Source organism: Ascaphus truei, chromosome 2 (genome assembly GCF_040206685.1).
Source record: "Ascaphus truei isolate aAscTru1 chromosome 2, aAscTru1.hap1, whole genome shotgun sequence".
In the NCBI taxonomy this organism is placed as follows: Eukaryota; Metazoa; Chordata; class Amphibia; order Anura; family Ascaphidae; genus Ascaphus; species Ascaphus truei.
In genome coordinates, this window is record NC_134484.1 from 381,893,957 (window position 1) to 381,911,672 (window position 17,716).

At 39.5% G+C, this 17,716-nt stretch overlaps 1 protein-coding gene across 1 annotated transcript in view; it reads right to left on the bottom strand.

Moving 5' to 3' along the window:
* LOC142487595 (ATP-dependent translocase ABCB1-like) overlaps positions 1 to 17,028 on the bottom strand; it is a 141,773-nt gene extending 124,745 nt beyond the window's left edge. Inside the window, exons 1-2 of the mRNA XM_075587172.1 lie at positions 16,963 to 17,028; positions 2,119 to 2,231 (exon numbers count right to left, since the gene is read on the bottom strand). Of these exons, the coding sequence (XP_075443287.1) occupies positions 2,119 to 2,170 (52 nt within the window). The 5' untranslated portion in view covers positions 2,171 to 2,231; positions 16,963 to 17,028. The remainder of the gene's footprint in view (positions 1 to 2,118; positions 2,232 to 16,962) is intronic.
* Positions 17,029 to 17,716: the final 688 nt, after the last annotated feature.

Below are 17,716 nucleotides of genomic sequence, written 5' to 3' on the forward strand. Positions count from 1 at the left end.
ACGCTGCTAGGACAAGTGCCGCCCCATAATGGGGCTGGGCCCGATGCGAGGGGGGGCCGCCGTGCTGCGCCGACAGAAATTCCTGCTCTCAAGAAAATTGAGAGCAGGAGTCACAACAGAGCGCTAGGCCATGCCCATCGGTGGCTCAGCCTACGAGGGTGAACCTGCCGGGTGATGAAACGGCCACGCCCCCATCACTCCCCCATCACGCCCCCCCCTGTCATTCCCCTGCAGCTCTCTGCAGACCGGGGGACTCGGCTGCACTCGCCGCCTGCCTTGCAGACGAGTGTGCAGCGCAGGCAGCGGGGCCACAGCCTAAATCAGAATTCATCCAGAGGAGTGTTATACTGTATCTATAACAAGAGAATTTCCATATATCCTATCCTCACAATCTCTTTAAGAGTCTAATAGTATTCATTAGTAATTTATTACACTTTCTGTTTTATTCTTTATTAATTTGTAAAACTGTTTGCATTTATTTATTGTTGTTTAAGTAATTTTTCTTTTCTGTAACAAGCATTGTACATTTTGTGTAACATTAAATCTAAAATGTAATAAGTAATGTATTTGAGCTCTAATTGAACCTATTATCTTTTGGGAGAAAATGACTGTATTTTCGGACACATTTTGCTAAATAGAGCTTTTTTTTTTTTTTATTACATACAGTACTTTTCTAGTATAAGGTGGACCAATGACTCCTGAGGTATTAAGCCCTTAAATGAATCCTTATGTGGCAGAGTAATTGGGGTGTAATTTGATTTTATGGGGGTATTACATGCTTATTTAGGGAGAAGGAGTGGCTCAGTGAGTAAAGACACTGACTGGCACTGAGTTTGAAGCAGGGGAGCCTGTGACCTTGGGCAAGTCGCTTTATCTCCCTGTGCCTCAGGCACCAAAAACATAGATTGCAAGCTCCAAGGGGCAGGGATCTGTGCCTGCAAAATGTCTCTGTAAAGCGCTACGTAAAACTATCAGCACTATACAAAAACATGCTATTATTATTATTATTATTTTATTTACCTTACAGGGAGGTAAGTAGGTCAACTGGATAGCTGGTTCATTCATTCATTTCACATACAGGCATACCCCGCATTAACGTACGCAATGGGACCGGAGCATGTATGTAAAGCGAAAATGTACTTAAAGTGAAACACTCCCTTTTTTTCCACTTATCGAGGCATGTACTGTACTGCAATCATCATATACGTGCAGAACTGATGTAAATAACGCATTTGTAACAGGCTCTATAGTCTCCCCGCTTGTGCACAGCTTCGGTGCAGGTAGGGAGTTCAACTTTGCTGTTCAGGACGTGCTGACAGGCGCATGCGTGAGCTGCCATTTGACTATTGGGTGATATGTACTTACTCGCGAGTGTACTTAAAGTGAGTGTCCTTAAAGCGGGGTATGCCTGTACATACATATACACACACACACACACACACACATGCACATGGGTAGTGTGTATGTGGCACAATGTAAAGGTCAATTTTTGTAATTGCATCTTTGCAGCAGTAGACATTTTAAATAACGTCACCGTTTTTCTGAACCTTTCTTGCTCTTTGCTGTATTTCTGAAATGATATTATGCCAAATGAATATCTTGCAACAGCCCTATAATTCATTTATAAATTGCATTTTCTTTCTCAATCACAGAGTTTATTGGTAAAGCATCCACTAGTTTCATGCTTTGGAGAAATGTTTATTTAAAAGATTTTTATGGGAACACTTAAATACGCCTCTTTTTTCCCGTTAGGTATAAGACTCTAAGGGGTCTATTCACTAAACTTCAATAAATTATTTGGATTACCAAACGTGTTTGCATGTTCCTACCGAACGCTATGAAGTTTGTATGAAAACGGTATTCACTAAGGAAAATCGCAAATTTTGTAGCGTTTGGCAAAAAAATGCCAAACAGCACGACTTTGTGTTTGCTTAATGAGCTAAATGCATTTAACGTTCGATTTCACTCCAGCAGTCTGGAAGAGCTGCATCTCCCTGCATAGGTCTTACAGGCGACCGCACAGTTTAAATTTGAATAACATAATATTGAAATAAGGGGTCTCCGGAGCTGAACCTCATTCATTCAATTTCAGAAAAAGTTTAGCATATGTCTACTTACTAGGATCCTGTTTGTCATCTTCTCTTCTTGTATAATTGATATCTTCCCTCATGCTGATATGTTTTTGTTGACACTTGATAGTTGCTTCTATTGAAAATGCAGAGTATTTGTTGCTGAAAATGTCAGTATAAGTGTCAATGGCAGGTACTGTATCAGCAAACAGATTATGATAGAATATTCAGAAAAAAAAATACACTTATTACATGATTACATGTATTAAATAGAAATACCTATGTTAGTCCAGTATGATTAAATGTAAATTATATAACTATATATATATATATATATATAATATTATATTAGTATATATTAAGTGTTAAGAGTTATAAATCGGAATGTCCCAGACATATCAATAAAATCAGTACTGCACACAGTAAGTAAAAAAAGGTGAATTTAGTGGTCAGACATCCACAGGTTAGAGTCCCAATATTTTGGTTCCCAGGGGGTTCTTCTTCAGAGGTTGTGTACACAGAGAGACGCCAGAAGAAAAAGTGAACAGCAATTACAGCCAGAAAACCATTGTTACAGAATAGCATATGTAACTCTTCCAGCACATATACAATTTGTAAATAATAAAATTAAAGGAGAAACAGAAACCTTCCAGATGGACAACATAGTAGCAAACCATAATCAGCAACATGCAGTATTTATGCAAATAATAGAGAAAGCATGATTCAGAAGAGCCTTTCAAGTAGTTAACACAGTGCCCACAGGGCTCCAAGTGCGATATTGACACGTAATTTCATAAACCAAATAATTTAGTCATTAGTTGGAACAGCAATGGAACACAATTCATTGTCACCTTGGAAATCAAGGTGCTCGGAAATTTAAACTTCTCATTATCCTAACCATCTACCCATTGCATGCCATAGAAGCTGGTAAGGCATTCCCAATGTGTTACTAACCACTGTGGCATACATACCGCATAGCGGCAAAGGGACGCCCTGACCCCTCGACTCCCGCGGAGTTCAAGAACACTCAGCGCCATCTTTTAACCTTCTATATTTGATTTTTGCCTTTTATTCTTGTGAAGAATGTGAGTATGTCTTACCTTTTATAAATTTATGACAAACTGATCTGCACCATGTTTGCCATTTTACTCACGCTGAGGAACATCTAAACCTACCACAAGATAGAAAGACCCAAACAACAGCATTTTGGAGAAAGGCTTTTAAACTACTTACTGGATGTAAGTAGGAAATGTATAAGAGCCAAGTCTATATAGAAATATCACTTGCTATATCAGAGTGCACTATGTATTTTCTTTTATTTTGGGTTGGATTGCACTCCCTCTGAAATTTTGGAGAGATATTTGTGGATGAGGACTGTGGGAACAAGTCCCCATCGGAGGTCTGAGCCAATATTTCACCCATCTTATTCACTTATTTTCACTAAAGTCACATGATTACGTAATTCACGTATATATATATATATATATATATATATATATATTTATAACACTGTATTATTTTTCACTAATTCTTACACTGTTCATACTAAGTGGTGTGTATAGCGCCTTCCAATATCACATTTTTTGATTGTTGCTTCACTGAACAGAGTATGGCAGTTAGCCACATTGCAACCCCAAATAAAAACAATAGAAATAAAGTGAAACAGTAACAATGTCTACCTTGAGGCCTCAACAGTGGCCTAATCCATGTAAGGATTCTGCTCGATCCATGCCGGGTTTTCACTACGGTCCAGGTTTTCTGTCTCTCCTGCCCTTTCTGCTCTCTGTGGCCATTTTGGGTACTGGCAGCCTGCTTTATAAGGCTGCAGTTACCATAGGGAGTAGCCGAGCAAAGTTCTGTGTGTTTGCAGCTCCTGTCGGTCTTTGCAGTTACGCCTTATCCTCTTGCCTGTTTTGAATTGCTGTTGCTGACCCGGACAGTGACCGCAACCTCGCTGCCTTCTGCCTGCCCCGACCTCCACTTGACTCCTTGACTTTGCACCTCTGCCGCCAGCCCTGACCTCTGCCTGTCCCCTGGACTTTGCAACTCTGCCACCAGCCCTAACCCCTGCTTCCATACTGACTACAGATACTCTTACAGGCCTGTCCCTGGGTTGTGGTCGGTTTATTTGTATACCTACCTCGGCCCTGCGGGTCCGCCTCCTAATTTGAGACGAGCACCATAACAATCCAAAGCCCAATAGCCTACATCAATTCAACCTCACCCTATCCAACAATGAACCAGTCTCGACATTGATTAAAGCCATGGACTATTCCAATGATGGAAAATCACCCTTTTAATAAAATGTCTTTATTTTCATTTTTAATTATCTTCATAACTGTTGCCCTTTCGCACATCCTCTCTCTATTGATGAGTGAAGTGTTATGGGATGGTGCTGCCTTAACTATGAGTCTTTTTAACACTTGTTTTTAGAATTGTAGTACCATGCCATACAGAGCTATTAGCCAGGTTTGACTAATAGACCAGCAGCCATTAATAGATTGAGGGGTGGGGTGGAAGGGGTTAAGCCTGTTTATTCCATAGCAGTTCATGGCAATGCCTTAATAGCCTCTGTGGCATGCAATGAGTAGAGGCGAGATTTCTAACTGTTTGATTCCGGGTGGGTATAGCAGCAAATTGGGCGAAAAGCACATGCAAATGAGATGTCAAACATAGGCGATTTTTATTTGTAGATCATTCTTAATGAATGTGGATGAAAAAACCATATATTTATTCAATCAAATTGCACGTCGTTTCCTTGCGATTTTGCACTTCAATATCAGAGTTTAAAGAATAGGCCCTATTCAGTCTCTGAGATCACTCTATCCTTGCATCATGGTATGCATAAATTATAACACTTAAGCAAGAAGCATGTAAGTAAATCATCTTTACAGCATAATTTATTAGCACCATCAAAGTAATCAAAACTAACAGACAGACAGATAGACAGAGAGATACACTGAAGCATAGAGGGGATTTAAGCAGCCTTCTGTAATAGTTCAGTAGATGGCTAATTTGACACACCTGACCTGGTTAATTGACCCAGACAGGACGATCTGCAAAGATTAAGCAGCAATTAGAGTGTCCTATTCTCAGAAGTAGACAAGAAATGATCTTGTATTATTTAACTTCCAGACAGAAGTAGTTTGTTGTCTTATTATTTGCCCCTTATTGCTTGTCTTAAATGTGCACCACACATTATTGTTTCAGTTCTTGATTACTTTAGCTCAAATGTTCTACTGGTCATATTACCATAGGAATCACATTCAATTTTTAAATGCCAGAGTTTATATAGGGCTTACAAATCATCTGATTCTAATACCATATTGCTATATACACATACAAAGTATTTTTTTATCACATCACACTAGGGCCATTAAATACATGAAGGTTATTTATTATTTAAATGTATTGTCATAAAGATAAACATGTATACATGAAATCCTAAAGTAGTCTAATTTAGTGCAGGCTGTAAGCAGTTATTGCTCAACTCTTAGTGCTTAAAGATTGTTCTCTCTCCCGCCTTATTAAACTGTTAAGCTAAGGAAAGATGGGCAAACTTGTCAAAATCAGATCTGCTTATTTTTGTTACCATAATCCGATCCGCGAATTGTTTACCAAATTACGATCTGCACACAAAAATCCGAAGGTGGATTGAGAACTAAAAAATGAGGCACATGCATCCTATTCTTTCACCAGCTCCGTTCCTCCCAGATCCTGTGAAATCCACCTTTGAATTTTACATTGAATTTAAAATTTTAAAAGAAGTCCACTAATATATCATTTAGTTAGTGGGGATATATATACTTTATATATATATATATATATATATATATATATATATATATATATATATATATATATATATATATAGAGAGAGAAGAAGTGACCTAGGCGCAAATTGCAGGGAGAGGAAGAGAAGAGGGGGGGGAGAAATATATCATAGGGCAGTATGTCAGAACAATCAGGACTTAGGTGGTAAGATATGCAATTACCGTTTGTCAGCAATTTAAAGCCTTTAATCCACAGTGGGACTCAGGAACTCTGCTACTGATGAACTCCAATATATATTGGCTTGAGGATTGGCTTGTGTAATACGAGCTTGAGACAAAAGGTGGCACTGAGTGCTCATTTGCATGTCATTTCCCAGAATCCCTTGCTGCAGTGGAAGCGCTGTATGCTGGGTGACAATGGGGAAAGACAGGGTTGCAGACCTGTCTAAGACATGCAAATGAACATACAGTAATATTTACAGTTGCTTTATGCTTTAGTGTGGAGGGTTTTTGTCACTTTTTTTACCCACCATAACCTTAATGACAGTGGTGATTACCTAGTCTAGTCTCAAACCTGCTTGCCTTTAAGACCAGCCTCACACTGATGATACCCATCAAGGTTGAAACATGTATGTAAGTAGGTCTAATGGCTTTGCATCTCATCCCAGCCTCTGTTTAAAAGATGTGTTTAAAACAGCATGCATAGGCTTGAGGATTGGCTTGTGTAATATGAGCTTGAGACAAAAGGTGGCACTGAGTGCTCATTTGCATGTCATTTCCCAGAATCCCTTGCTGCAGTGGAAGCGCTGTATGCTGGGTGACAATGGGGAAAGACAGGGTTGCAGACCTGTCTAAGACATGCAAATGAACATACAGTAATATTTACAGTTGCTTTATATATATATATATATATATATATATATATATATATATATATATTTATTTATTTTGGTACACAGCCGAAATAACAAAACTTGTATCAGTGTCCAATTATTTCCAGACCTAACTGTATATATATAGTGTATAGTGCTTGGGACTAGAGATGGACGTTTTCTTTTGTGGATTGGTTCCATTGGTCTGTGGATTTCTGCGGATCAGTCTCAAAAACGCAAAAACGCAGTTTCTGATTTTATGGATTATTTTGTGTGCCCAATCTGCACACGGATGTTGGTGGGGGGGACGTATTTGGTCTAAAACATCCAGCAAATCCCAGGAAACAGATTTGGACTGTTTCGCCAATCTCTTCTTGGGACTCTACTAAATATAGATCTCTCTCTCACTCTCTCTTTCTCTAACTTTCATATTTCAGGTTCTTGAATCCGCAAACAAATTTAGATTTAAAAAAGACAGGTCCACAGATGAAAGGAAGCTGCACACTTTTGAATTTTCTGCAGATTCTAATTTCTGTGTAAATGTCACCCATCTCTAAGGATAAGTGTTATCCGGGGGCAAAAAATGAGGATGTTGATAATTCCTAGAACAAACATCTCACGTGTAATTTTATAAATATTTTGTAAAGTCATTTTATTATGTGTCACTATAAAATGTGTGGCTTTTTAACATTCTACAGTGAAGAAAACATTACGGCCCATACTGTATGTATCAAGGCAATTCTAGGGTAGGAGAAACTGCACCACATGGATTAAATAAGCAATCCTATAGAAAACAATAGGGATATTTCTTTGATTTTTGCCCCAGCATTGTGCCACTTAAACCATATGCCTCTTTGCTTTTCAAACATTCATGAAGTTAGGATGGGATTGTTCGCTATATTTTATATACTGTTACCAAATTAAAATACAGTTTATCTGAACAAAACAGGGTTGACTTATGAATTCTATGATCATTATGGAAGTAAACTTACAACATTCAAACTATTCCCCCCCCAAAATTTCCTATTTTATATACATTTTACTATATTTTAAAACATACAGTACTAATGATATGAAATACATAGTTATGTCCACTTCCCCTATCTATTGTGATTGCCTCATGTAACACAAATTATATAATACCATTAGATTTCCTTTTACATGCGGATCGGGTAGACAGATTGTTGGGGGGGGGGGGGGGCTGGGATTGACCCGGCGGTCTTGGTACACGTTGGCACCAATGACAAAGTTAGAGAAAGATGGAGGGTCCTAGAAAATGATTACAGGGATCTAGGCCAAAAGCTTAAGGCAAGGACCTCCAAGGTAGTATTTTCTGAAATACTACCAGTGCCATGTGCTACCGCAGGGAGACAGCCAGAGATCAGGGAGGTTAATGCATGGCTAAGAAAGTGGTGCAGGAAGGAGGGGTTTGGGTTTTTAGAGCACTGGGACTCCTTTTCTGAGAAGTGCCATCTATATTCTAGGGACGGATTGCACCTCAATGAAGAGGGATCTTTTGTGCTAGGGGGGAGAATGCTAAAAAGGTTGGAGGAGATTCAGCTTACAGAGAGCGCACGCACACGCTCCTCTTCTAGAGTTCATCAACCCCTTGACTCCTCCTCCCGTGACCTGCAGGCAATTTCGCTGTCTGACCCCTCTGTCTCCTCCTTCTCTCCTCCTGACCTATCCCTGTTGTCTCCCACTTCTCTCTCTGCTCCTCCTCTCTCTCCCATTGGTGTCCCCTCCTTTATAATCCCTGTCTGTCCTCTCTATCATCGCTCTGCATAGTTCCTGTTTCCCTGTGTGTGCAGTCCTATGCTCTGCTCCCTCTGTGTTCCTGCTTGTACCTGCTCTTGTGTTACTTTGGATTTCCCTGGCTTTGATTCCTGCTCATCCTGGACTACCCTGCTCTCTGTAACCCTTGAACCTTGCTACAAACTCTACTTTGCTGACCTCTGGAATCCTTGGACTTGGCTTACGAACTCTGACTACTCTACTCTCTGTACCCCTGGACTTTGGCGCACGGACACGACCATTCTTACGATTAACCCTACAAGACGTTGCAAGTATCCTAACTACTTTTCCAACAGGCCCAGCAACGCCATACCACACTCCGGGCTCGCTCCCACTGCTGTGGGTGTGTGGTGTAATACCGTTCCCACCTCAGTATTGGGGTCTTGCCATGTCTGTGGGCATACAGGCGTGACAGAGATTGAGGAAGCTAAAATACTTTTGCAAGTGGAAAAGGCATCAAAACTGGGTCATGTTTGCATAATGGGGGATTTTAATTATCCAGACATAGACTGGGGCAATGAGATTAGCGTTACAACAAAAGGAAAACGGTTTTTGGGGGTGCTTAAAGACAATTATATGACCCAAATTATTGAGGAACCATCCAGGAGAGGGGCAATACTGGATTTGGTCATATCAAAAAATGTAGAAGTAATAACAAATATTAAAGTCCTGGAACATTTGGGTAACAGTGATCATAGCATGGTCTCATTTGAAATAAATGATCAAAAAATAGATTTCTTGGGTTCAACAAAGACCTTAAACTTTAGAAAGGCAGATTTTAATAAACTGAGGTCTAATCTAGTAGTAATACAATGGGATGATGTTTTTGCAGGGAAAAATGTAGAAGATAAATGGACAGTCTTTAAATCATTGTTAGAAAAGCACACTTATCAGTGTATACCCTTGGGTAATAAGTATAAAAGAAATAAGTCAAAACCAGTGTGGCTAAATAACAGGTAGGGGATAAAATGGACAAGAAGAGGAAGGCGTTTAGATTCTTTAAGTCAGAAGGGACGAAGACATCGTATCAGAATTTTAAGGAATGTAAAAAAAATTGCAAAATGGCAATAATATTAGCAAAAATGGATAATGAAAAAAGGATTGCAATAGAAAGTAAGGTCAACCCTAAAATGTTCTTTAAGTACCTTAATAACAAAAAAATGAGAAAAGAAAATATAGGACCCTTTCAGTGTGAGATGGGTAGGCAGATTATTATTGGAGATAAGGAAAAAGCTGAGGTATTAAACAAATTCTTTGCCTCTGTGTTTACCAGGGAAGAATCAAGTTCAATAGTAGTGCCGCAGGAGGAAGCCACAACCTCCATATTAATGAACAATTGGTTAACTGAGGAAGAAGTTCATAAGCGACTTGAAAAAATTTAAGTAAATAAGGCACCTGGCCCCGATGGCATACATCCAAGGAGTTAAGCTCAGTAATAGCCAAACCATTATATTTAATATTTAATTTAATTTAATTCAAGGACTCCATTTCCACAGGCTCAGTACCACAAGATTGGCGTAAAGCAGATGTGGGGCCTATATTTAAAAAGGGAGCTAGATCACAACCGGGAAATTACAGACCTGTAAGCCTGACTTCAAAAGTAGGGAAACTACTTGAAGGTTTAATACGGGATAATATTCAGGAATACCTAATGGAAAATAAAATTATTAGTAATAGTCAGCATGGATTTATGAAGGATAGATCTTGCCAAACTAACCTTATTTGTTTCTTTGAGGAGGTAAGTAGGAATTTAGACTAGGGTAATGCAGTTAATGTGGTCTACTTAGATTTTGCAAAGGCTTTTGATACGGTTTCACACAAGAGGTAATAATAATAATAATATATGAACCTGGATTGAAAACTGGTTAAAGGACAGACAACAGAGGGTTGTCATAAATGGAACTTTTTCAGGTTGGGCTAAAGTCATGAGTGGAGTACCTCAGGGATCGGTACTGGGACCCCTGCTTTTTAAATTGTTTATTAATGACCTTGAGGTTGGGATAGAGAGCAAAGTCTCCATTTTTGCTGATGATACTAAATTGTGTAAGGTAATAGAATCAGAGCAGGATGTAATTTCTCTTCAGAAGGACTTGGAGAGACTGGAAACTTGGGCAGGTAAATGGCAAATGAGGTTTAATACAGATAAATGTAAGGTTATGCATTTGGGATGCAAGAATAAAAAGGCGACTTTCAAATTAAATGGAGATATATTGGGGGAATCCTTGATGGAGAAGGTTTTAGGAGTGCTTGTAGACTGCAGGCTTAGCAATAGTGCCCAATGTCATGCAGTAGCTGCAAAAGGCAAACAAGATCTTATCTTGCATCAAACGGGCAATGGATGGAAGGGAAGTAAAAATAATTATGCCCCTTTACAAAGCACTAGTAAGACCACACCTTGAATATGGAGTACAATTTTGGGCACCAATCCTAAGAAAAGACATTATGGAACTAGAGAGAGTGCAGAGAAGAGCCACCAAATTAATAAAGGGGATGGACAATCTAACTTATGACGAGAGGCTAGCTAAATTAGATTTATTTACATTAGAAAAGAGACGTCTAAGAGGGGATATGATAACTATATACAAATATATTCGGGGACAATACAATTAGCTTTCAAAAGAACTATTCATCCCACGGGCAGTACTAAGGACTCGGGCCATCCCTTAAGGTTGGAGGAAAGTAAATTTCACCAGCAACAAAGGAAAGGGTTCTTTACAGTAAGGGCAGTTAAAATGTGGAATTCGTTACCCATGGAGACTGTGATGGCAGATACAATAGATTTGTTCAAAAAAAGGTTGGACATCTTTTTAGATGGGAAAGGTATACAGGGATATACCAAATAATTATACATGGGAAGAATGTTGATCCAGGGAGTAATCCGATTGCCAATTCTTGGAGTCAGGAAGGAATTAATTTTTCCCCTTAATGGAGTTTTTTGTTTGCCTTCCTCTGGATCAATAAGTAAGTATAGATATAGGATAAAGTATCTGTTGTCTAAATTTAGCATAGGTTGAACTTGATGGACCTATGTCTTTTTTCAACCTCATCTACTATGTAACTATGTAACTATGTAAGTATAGCAAATACTGGATTTGCTGGGTAAACATTATAAATTAAATAAACAGCTCTAAAATAAAACTATATAAACACTCATAGAAGTCCAGGATTAACCACTATCTGGCCCCACCACAAATATGGCTCAAGTTTAAATGCTGAAAAATATAATGCCATGGTTTTTATTATTTATCTTCCTTTATGCTTTTCTCTTTTTTTTCATCTCTCACCTTTTATTAAATGCAAGTATAAATTGTTACGATGTTCAGAATGTGGTATTGCGTGGATGACTTACATTTATTTTTTGTAAGTAATAACTTTTACTGTAAACATACAGTAAAATAGCCAAGAGGTCTGTCCTGCGCTTCCGTGTATGTGGGCAAGTCACCTTAATTGTCTTAGACACTGGGGCAGTGTACGAGGGAGCTCCGCGTGGCCACAGAGTTGACCGGTGCAGGGGGATATTTAATCTTACCTCACCTGCATCTCCGGTCTGGGACCCGCTCACCTCGGTTGCTCCTGCGTGCCGCCGTCTGGAATGTCAGGATACAGGGGTGGTTTCGGCGCTACTGCCGAATCAATCAATATCAATATTGAGTCCTGTAGAGAGTTTTCAATGTTGTGCCATTGAACATATTGCGTTACCTCCTCGTGGAGGGGATAGAATTAAGATCTTGCACCAGAGAGAGGCCCATTGGATATACACGTTAAACACTCTGCAGCCCAACGGACTCAATATTGATTGGGATCTGCGCTGTTTCCTTTAGATCATCAATATATGTTTCTTGGGGTGTGATAATATAACATATCATTTCCTCTGATAGGATTGTTCTAAATACAATTAATTAATTCTGTTAAGAATGCTTTTAGCTTCCATTGCTGTTTCTGGATTTGTACCCCCCCTACCCATGCCGCACACCCCCCCCCCCACACCCCCCCACACCCCCTCCCTTTCTTTCTCCCTTTCTTTTTCCCATCTTTTTTCTTTTTTCGTCTCACTGGTTGCCCTTATCATTTAATGCTGTAGCAGCATCATATAATGTTTATGACAAAAAATGTGTATCATATGGTTTTGTTTGTGACAAATTGCCTTTACACATTATATAAGTTTGAAGCTGCAAATTCATGTATTACATTGATTTAAGGGACCCTATTAGACACTTGCAGTGTTGTCAGCAGTTTTTAACTTTCTTTATATACCTTCAATGTACAGCCTGAGTCTAATCTAAATACAAGGTTTTGATTAGGAATACTTAGAGATTCTAAGATCAATAGACACTGTATTCCAGGAACGGTTTATACATAGGATTGACTTATGTGTTTAATATGCAAATAGGCTTTGGCACTGAAGGGGTTAATGTTTTAATGTTTTAAACCATTTTCGTGGGCTTTTCTTGTATTTAATCAGGCAGCTACCGCTTCTCCCCACTTCGAGACGAAGCCCTATCTGTAAGGGTGAAACGCGTAGAGGGGTAGATTGCGGTGTTAGCCCTTGTGTGTTTTTGCTACAATAAAGTTTATTGAAGAACATCCGGGAGCCTCTTTGACTCAGGCATGCGCAGAAGCGCCGAAACCACCCCTGTATCCAAACATACAGTAAAACCTGAACAAATAATGGAAAAGGCAGTAAGATTAATTTAGTAATGTCATGTTATTTTCTTACCGAGATTCACTTTGTGAATGTGTCCTCTGAACATTTCAGAAACGTTGAAAAACCCACAAAAAGTTTGATTGAGCTTTTGGAGCCATAAATTGTATAAAATCTTAATTTTGCAAACAATATACTGTTGGTGCATCTGTGGCCGCTCTACCTTGTCAGTGTTGTTTGGGAGAGCAGAGGGTGAGAGCAGGGTAGCTAGCTGGGTGTAGGCTGACATAGGCAGGCAGGACGTTATATATTGTATAGAGAGATTAAGAAAGAGATTTATTTGATTTTATCTGTTTCTGTTTTTATTTCTTTTATTCATTTATTCTGTAATTAAGCTCGGTCCAATTGTCGGGGACTGGGCACTCCGCAGCAAACAGGTAGACCAAGATATTTGAAAACACCTGCCTCCCACAAGTCTACCTCTATAGGACCCTCAAAAAGGCCTGAGCAGTTGAACCAGTCGATCCCAGCTGAAGAGGCCACAGTGTAGACCTATTGGCACACTTTTGCTTGCTCCAGATCAACTAGGTCCTGGGCTATATCATCAGCATAGGCTGAAAGAATTACCTGCATGTCCAGATCTCTTAGCACTAGCCCAGTGAGCCTTTTCTAATCAGACAAAAGAAAGGCTTGGTGGCCACTGGAACCCAGGCAGGGGGCAGCTTTTGTGAGCACATCACAGATTCTTACAAAAGAAACACATAAGCACATAACTTCCTCTGTGTTTTAGAAAATACTATACATAACCCCTTCAAAGGATCCCCCAATGGATTCTGCACCCTTAGGCAGATGCATGTACACCTGCTTTTTAAAAGAGAGCACATGTTTCAGTGCTTTCTCTCTCTCTCTCTCTGCATCCTGGGAAGGGGGGGGGGCGTGGGGGTGCTTAACAATGAGAGACTTTAAGTGGCGGTTCTTTTTTTAAAGAATTTATTTCTCTCTCTATCTCCCTCTCCTTCTCCCTCTCTCTTCTTTTCCCCATACCTGAAGCAAGTGTGTCATGGTGTGTAGCCCAGAGGAAGTGAGCTGAGCTGCCCTCTGGGCGGAAACAGAAACAAATATAACTAAATAAAACACACATCAAACTCCCTCATTTGAAATAAAAATGTGTACTGAAGGTTTTTAAATCAACACAAGCAAACATAACCACTTAAAATATGGGTCTGTATGTTTTTTGAAGCCCATTTTTGAGAGTTCAAATTACACACAACCTCTCTGCAGCTGTACTTTGGCTGCACACCCTCTCAGTGCCCCACGAGCTTGCTGCTGCTTTTGCTCTTTAGCATGTCTTTGGGAAACAGGTGCTGACTGAGTTTTCTCTATTAGAGGAAACAGCTTAGAATGAGGTTTTGCTAGTTTGCTTTATATTGGAGAGTGAGATTTTGCTAATGCCGCCTTTGGAAGCATCAGTCTCCGCTGCTTTCTAAGATGGCCCGAGCAAATTCTCGCTCTCCAATATAGGGGAAACCTACAGTATGCCATCCTTAACTGATTCTGTCTCTGTAGGGTAAGTGGGTTTTGATGCTTCCTATGCCCAAGCATAAATGGTAATAGAGATTACAAGATGTGTAGGAGCAGTTAAAGTGGACACAGGTTTTCCTATTGATGATCATTTTTCTGCACTGTCTTACACTGGTCCCATAAACTGGTAACTATCAAGCTGAGTATATGAGAAAAGGGAACATGAATCAAGTTTCCCTTATGTAATGATACCAACAGATTACTACCTTTATCTACTTCCACTTGCCTGAACTTCATGTGCCTTGAAGGCATTCAACAATCAATAACCATAAACCAATTAGTGAGATAAGATTATCACGCTGCTCACTTGAGTGAGAATCTTATCTCACTAATTGGTTAATGTATATATATGAATGTGTCCCTCTGCACCAGAGTATAACTAATATTATTTCATTTTGGCACGTGGGATTGAGCAGTCAGTTCACATTTTAGTTGAGAACAATCAATAAGCACCTGTAATTTCAAAGGAATATGAGCCACTTAATGGGGTTTCTGATCAAACCCTGCATACAGTACATACTGTAGGGTATCAACCGTACCTGCTGCTTCTGCTGCTGACTCAGACTTTGTGATTAGTATCCGTACCACCACCTCAAACACACCATCACCACCTCCAACACACCATCACCACCACCACCTCCTCCAACACACCATCACCACCTCCAACACACCATCACCACCACACCTCCTCCAACACACCATCACCACCACCTCCAACACACCATCACCACCACCACATCCATCACACCATCACCACCACCATCACCACCTCCAACACACCATCACCACCACCACCTCCTCCAACACACCATCACCACCTCCAACACACCATCACCACCACCACCTCCTCCAACACACCATCACCACCACCTCCAACACACCATCACCACCACCTCCAACACACCATCACCACCACCACCTCCAACACACCATCACCACCACCACCACCACCTCCAACACACCATCACCTTTGCCAAGATGGAGGAAAGCACAACCAATGGGTTGTAACATGTAGATTCAATGTCCTCTAGTCAACATTTCTGTTGCAAGGTGCACTCTCTTACTGTGTAAGAGCCCACTACTTCAACAGCCTTCTGGTACTGATATGAAACAGCCTTAGGTGAAAAAAGGTTTCTACTAGGTATTTTCCAGCTAAAATTGTGTCAGTCAAACTCTAACTTTTCTCTGATGCTCACACTAGACTCCTGCTTTCCCAAAGAAGTCACACAAAAAACGTAGCTCTTAGTGTACATGTAATACAGAGCAAAAATGTAAATAAATGGAGCATGCTCTTTGAAATCCACCCCCACCTTGTACAGACTTTAATGTTCCTATAAGATTGTTGTACAAGCGGCTGCTCTGCCTCTCTTGTATGGAGACACTTTTGCTGACTTTAACTAAGCCTGTTCAAGCAGGAAAATTAAATAAATATTTCTTCATTTATCCTTCTATCTGTGTTTGGCTTGCTCCCCGTTTATGGCATGTATAAGAGTACAAACATTGCTAAATAACATAGGACTCATAATACTGTACTCACTATAAATCTCAAGGGTCAACATGACTACTAGAACTTTGCATTACTTACTGTATTTCAATAATATAATACATTTGGCTTATATAAATGCTACTAAATTCATTACTGCATATCTAATGACAACATTAAAAATAATGACAAACACGTAATTAGTCTCAGTATATCCCAATATTTTTAGATCTCTCGCAGAAGCTTTTGTGAAATCTACCTTTAGGCAATAAGCAATTCAATTTTGAAAAAAATGCAGTGTAATCTAAATGTACTGAGAAAATAAAATACAATTGTTAATTGACAGTACTTACCTATCTCAGCCACGCTATTTCTTGATAATAGTAATCTTTATATGATAGATAAAATATACTGTATATAGACTACTAGTTCTTAAGGACAGATTATTATTATTATTATTATTATTATTATTATTATAAGACTATTTTAATCATTCCTTTTATGGTTGAAATCTCTTGAAACAGCTTTCTTTTTCACATATGAAAATGTTCAATTACAAGCCCAAAAATCAGACATTAAACCCTATTTCAATTCAATGTATCTCTCTCTAAAGAAAGGATGTGGGTATAAAAGATAACATAAAAATAAATAAAAATGCCAATATTCATCTCACAAGAAGCTATGCCCAATGCAAGTCCACAACAAGTCCTGTTTTGTCTGCTTGTTTTCTTCTAGAATTTCTACTCACATTCTGCAATCTGCATGCTCTTGCTTATAAACTGTACAGAGACACAACTAATTCGTTAATTTCCAGCCCTACAGAGAGAGTGTAACAGAGTTTCTAGCTGATGCTTTATGGGTGTGATCTCCCAATACATCTCACATTTCCCTCCTCCCACTGGTTTAACATTATGTATTTTACAGTCAGAGAGTTTCAGTCTCTCCACACTAATCATGTTGTATTCTGAAGGATTGACATGAAAATGCAGATTCCCAGATATATAGTAACTTACTGTACAAGTACAGTTCCTCCTATGGCCATGTGTGCTACTGGAAGATACATTGTTAACGGGTTAAATCTGGGTGACTGATGACATTTTTATCAAATCATGACATCTATCAGTATTTTAAAATAATATTTTGTACATGTTGAGCTGAAACTTGAGCGGTTTGATATACTCTACTCCAGGGGTGGGCAATTATTCTGCCTGGAGGACCACTTGACCATTTTAGTAAGCTTTGCGGGATACATACTCAATGTAGAATCTACATTAAGTGTATGGCATGCAAAGCATTCCAAACCTTTATCTCTTACCCCCCCCCCACTCTCTGCCACCCTTTCTCACTCACTCTTCCCCATCTTCTCTTTTAATTCCCCCCCTCTTTCTCTCTTCTCTCTTCTCTCACTCTCCTACTTCTTCCTCCCTCACTCTACTTCTCCCTCACTTTCATTTTCCTTCTGCCTCCCTCTCCTTCTCTCTTACTTTCTGTCTCCCCCTCCC